The sequence below is a fragment of the Phallusia mammillata genome, chromosome 6, assembly GCF_965637545.1.
Source record: "Phallusia mammillata chromosome 6, kaPhaMamm4.hap1.1, whole genome shotgun sequence".
Classification (NCBI taxonomy): Eukaryota; Metazoa; Chordata; class Ascidiacea; order Phlebobranchia; family Ascidiidae; genus Phallusia; species Phallusia mammillata.
In genome coordinates, this window is record NC_137257.1 from 17697376 (window position 1) to 17702198 (window position 4823).

The following is a 4823-nucleotide window of genomic DNA, read 5'->3' on the forward strand; positions in this document are numbered from 1 at the left end:
TTTAGTTTTTTCACCAAATCTTTTTGATTTTTTTTATCTTCGAGTTTTTCCTTTAAGCATCTGTACAGCTTTGATTTTTTGGCATTACCATGTGAAGCGCAAAATGACAGAAATAGGTCTTCTCTACTTTTGTCGACACATTTTATTACACCCCATAACATAGCAAGCACTTGAACACCAGATGCAAATCCCTGAAACGCTGCACACATATAAAGAATGTCAAGTGATGCATAACTGCACGTAAAATTACCAAAGCTGGTATTATCACAATCAAACTGCTTTGAAGGGATATTATGGATGTCCAAAATGATAAGAAATCGAATCCATGCAACACACACAACGATAGAAATAATGTTTCGTAGTAAGTATACTCTCGAAAGTATGAAGTTATCCTCAAATCCGCTAAAAGAATGACTTTGTTCTGATGAGAAGTCTACCTCGTTGCTTGTTACTAAAGGTTCGGTGTTACAAAATTCCACGACAATTTTTCTACATCGTAAACGTAATTGTTTTTCTGGTTCAGGCGCTTCAGCAGTGTTTGCTGTAGCAGCGAAATGCTCCAAGGTGTCCCACTCGTCAACTCCATTAAGTAGATCGAATTTATTTCGAAATCTCGAAACAGATTCGGCGCAGTGAGGAATGTACTCCCAGAAATCGTTGGCAACGAACAACAGTGTGCTAAAAATTAAACTAATCCACCAAAAATCAATTAACAACCTATCTCTTGCATTGTCGACACACTCCTCGTTAACATATTCTGCCAAAGGTGGCTTAAGATCGAAACTTTCCGATGCGTTTTTTGGAACGCATATGACACTATTAGTAGACGTTCGATAAAATAGCAGTAACGTTGAAGACACCAAAACAGCGAGCGCAAACGACCTTAAAGATTCCCACCAAGGCTTCATATTATTGGTCGAAAGAAGATCCCTCCTGACAAATCCGTGATCAAGCATTATTTGTGATTCCTGCAACAGTTGCGGTGCATTTACTGTTTCCAACTGTGATTTCTGATATACTAAGCGGAACTGATTTGAAAGAACTATTAGCCCTCTCTCTTGTTAAATTTGAACAAAGTATTTTTACTCGTTTGTCAGCTATAACGAGCATCAAGACGCTACACGGATAAATCATTACCGTGCTAAGGCAACACCTGTAAAATGAGGGCAAACACTATTTGTTTACCCGGGAATCTTACGTTCTTTTGAATACAATGTTTATTTTGGCCCTAGCACGTTCAACTTTACAATATTGTAATTAGTAGTTACAATTTAACCTTTACTGTGTTTACGCGCATAAAGTGTCAAGTCACACCATATACTGATAACTTTGGCTTAAAGCAGTGATTTTCAACCGGCGGAACGCGCATGTTCAGTGAAAGATGTTCAGGTGTTACGCAAGACATTTGTTGGTTTGAATACTATTCCATACAGCACCTGTCTAAAATCACTGTTTTACTATAATTGACGTAAATAGCGTTTGTTGTGTTTGTTTTTTCTGCAAAAGAAATACGTCTGTTTGACTTACCACTGCACGGTTCTGGGCTACGCCTTTGTTTGTCGTTACGTGTCGACACACATACTTCAGTTGCGTTTACCCAACACGCGACGCAATGCGACACGGCGCGTAAGGAGCAACTGTTAACACTATCGGTAACAATTTTGCGTGTCTTGCATATGTTTTGCTTATTCATTTTTTATTGTGGTGTCGCACAAGCGCGTAGTTAAACCAATTGTAGCTTGTTTTACTGACTACACAGATTTTTACCATGGTTTGTACAAAAAAGGAAACGTAGCCTTGCTGTTGGTAGCTTGGCGAATGGCTTTCGAAAACAACGTTCGCGACATTTGTCGGTCTATGCGATTTTTCAGAGAAGGCCCGAAATGGTAAATTAGGAAATGTTTTATACAGTGATGAGTGAAAAGCATTTTGGTTTTTAGCTAATTAAACTTTGTTTAGGTGAATTTCATTGTTTTCACTTTCCGAGTTTCTTGCTTATTTTCGAATGACACCGAAGCCTTCTTTTTTTTTTAGTTCATAAAATTGGACCTAAGATCTCATTTAACTCATTTAAGACAATGCATTTCCGTTAAAGAACCCCTTGTACTGGCGTTTCGGGAGGTGGAAAAAATACAATAAATATTTTGTGTTAAGAAATCAATTAAAATTTTTTTGTCGTAATGAGTCTTTTCTCAATCTCTGTTCCTTAAGCAATGCAGCACACTGTGATTCATTGCATCTCAAAAAGGTTAAATCAGACAAACCGAGCTCATAAACAACAAAATCCCTCGTATGCTATGTTATGGTGGTAGACAAGTTTCATATCAGTAACATATAATGGAGAAAAGGTTTACTTTGAGAATGACAAATAAGGTTCAATAAGGTTGTGTATAAGTTGAATAAAAATAATTTAAAACCTGAAAAATCGGTATAATGTCACCCGTCACGCCGAAGAAACATACAACTTCCAATGTAAGCAGCTTATCAGACAAAGTCGATGTACTGCTTTCACAAATTAGTCACAATAAAGATGAAATGTCCTCAAAACTAAATTCTGTTTTGAATGAGCTGCAAATCATAAAAAAGAGCCAAACATTTTTGTCTAGTAAGTATGATTTTATTGAAAAGAAGCTTCTCAGCACAGAAGACGAACTAAAAACCATCAAAAAAGAAAATACACTTAAAAGAGGAAATGAAGAAGATGAAAAAGGACATAGAGGAAAATAAAAATGAAATTAATGCACTGGAACAATACAGCAGACGAGACTGCTTGGAAATAAAAGGAGTCCCACACAATAACAATGAATGCACAGATGAAATTGTCATTGCTGTTGCAAAACGCCTGGATATCACACTTAAAAAGGAAAACATTTGTGTATCCCACAGACTCTCACAAAAGAAAGACCAAAACACATCTTCTGCACCTATTATTGTAAAGTTTGCAAGCAGAAAAATAAGGGACAAAATGTTTAACAATCGGTCAAAATTGTTTAAAGCAAGGGTGTCTGAAGCTGATGCACACAAACCACGGATTTACATAAATGAAAGTTTGACAAAAGCAAATAAAAAAATGTTCTATCAATGCCTTGAATTTAAAAGGCAAAATGGATTCAGATTTATATGGACAAGAAATGGAACCATTCTCCTGAAAAAGAATGAAACATCTGCCACTATTGCAGTCCACAATACAGCGGACATGATGAAACACAAGATTTCGCCATCAACAGAAATGTCCTGAAGCACCAACTGGTAATACAAGTCAGTATGTACTCTTTATGTTGTTGCTTTTTTTTTGCTTGTTGCTGTGTTCAGTTTGTAATTTTTTTTTCAATGTTACTTTGTTCATTCCTTAATGTATCGTACAGTAACCTGAAACAAAACACCCTGAAAGTAATATGACCAATGTTAAAGAATCAAAATGCTTAAACATGGAAGAGTTCAAAATGCTAATAGAGACAACAACCACTTCTGACCTGACACTACTTCACTTCAATGTTAGAAGTCTTGTGTGCAATTTACATATCTTGGAAGAATTTTTGCAAACAGCTGATGTTAAGCCACATGTAATAGCAATAACTGAAACAAAATTACATGCAAACACTACAGCTAACATATCATTAAATGGATACACCTTTCTGCATAACGACTCACCAACAAAAGCAGGAGGTGTTGGATTATATATCAGAGCAAATTTGTTGTACCAAGTTACAGAACATTATCACATTAACATGCCAAAATGTGAAAATCTCTGGATTGAGCTGCAGCTAAACAACAATAAAACAATGGTGATTGGTGTTATATATAGACATCCTGGACCAAATATCTTATCGTTTTCTGCAAACTTTGAGGCATGTTTGTTTAAATTAAACAAAAAAAATGACAAGTACTATATCCTTGGTGATTTTAACATTAATACCCTATCTAACACATTTATGATACAACAATATAAATCAATGACAACAAGTCTGAGTGCAAAATTGATAATTACGATTCCTTCCCATATTTCACCCTTTAACACAATGTCAGCAATTGACCACATTTATACGAACAATACTGATGACATAATTATACCAGGTTTGGTCTCTTTTGATATATCTGACCATTTGCCATTATTTACCATAGTAAAAAACTGCAGTCTGGTACAATCGAAAAAGACACAACTTACCAGAGATTACAGACATTTTAACATCGACGACTTTTTATGTGATGTGTACAGCACATGTATAGACAGGATTAACCTTCATCAATCCATAGATAAAAAGTTTGAAAACTTAATTAGTGCTTTCCAACAAGTAATTAACCATCATGCCCCCTTATCTAAATCCATCAGAAAGTCTGCAAAACAAATAAAACCATGGTTCAGTAAAGGAATCTTATTGTCAATAAAAAGAAAAACAAACTTTATAAACAGTGTTTAGCTAGTAGCAAAGTAAGTGACAAATATAAACAATATGCAAAGAAGCTAAAAACTGTTATAAGATGTGCAAAGCAAAACTACTTCAAAAAGTCATTTGACCAAAATCGCAATAGCACTAGAAAAACATGGCAACTCATCAACAAAATTATTTCGCGCAAGCATGTTGCATCTCAACAAGCACCTCAGATAGTTTATCAAAATAACACGCTCACCAATCCAACAGACATCGCACACACTTTTAACTTGCATTTTTCAAACATAGGCATTGATATGGCATCACAGATTAGAACCACAACAACCCTGCCAAAGACATATCTTAAACATCCCACTCCAAATTCCTTCCAATTTTATGATATAAACATACAGGATGTGTACAACACCATTCATGATCTTGACTCAAAGAAAG

The 4823-nt window shown here is 35.4% G+C and overlaps 1 protein-coding gene across 1 annotated transcript; it reads left to right on the forward strand.

Moving 5' to 3' along the window:
• The first annotated feature begins 2168 nt into the window (after window positions 1-2168).
• Window positions 2169-3577, forward strand: LOC145233742 (uncharacterized). The gene has a single exon (XM_080098513.1). It carries the CDS (start codon window positions 2693-2695, stop codon window positions 3236-3238), a length of 546 nt encoding a protein of 181 aa, XP_079954639.1. The 5' UTR covers window positions 2169-2692; the 3' UTR covers window positions 3239-3577.
• The last annotated feature ends 1246 nt before the right edge of the window (window positions 3578-4823 follow it).

Coding starts and splice junctions, on each gene's coding strand:
- LOC145233742 (XM_080098513.1), top strand. CDS start 2,693: ATGAAGAAGATGAAAAAGGACATAGAGGAAAATAAAAATGAAATTAAT.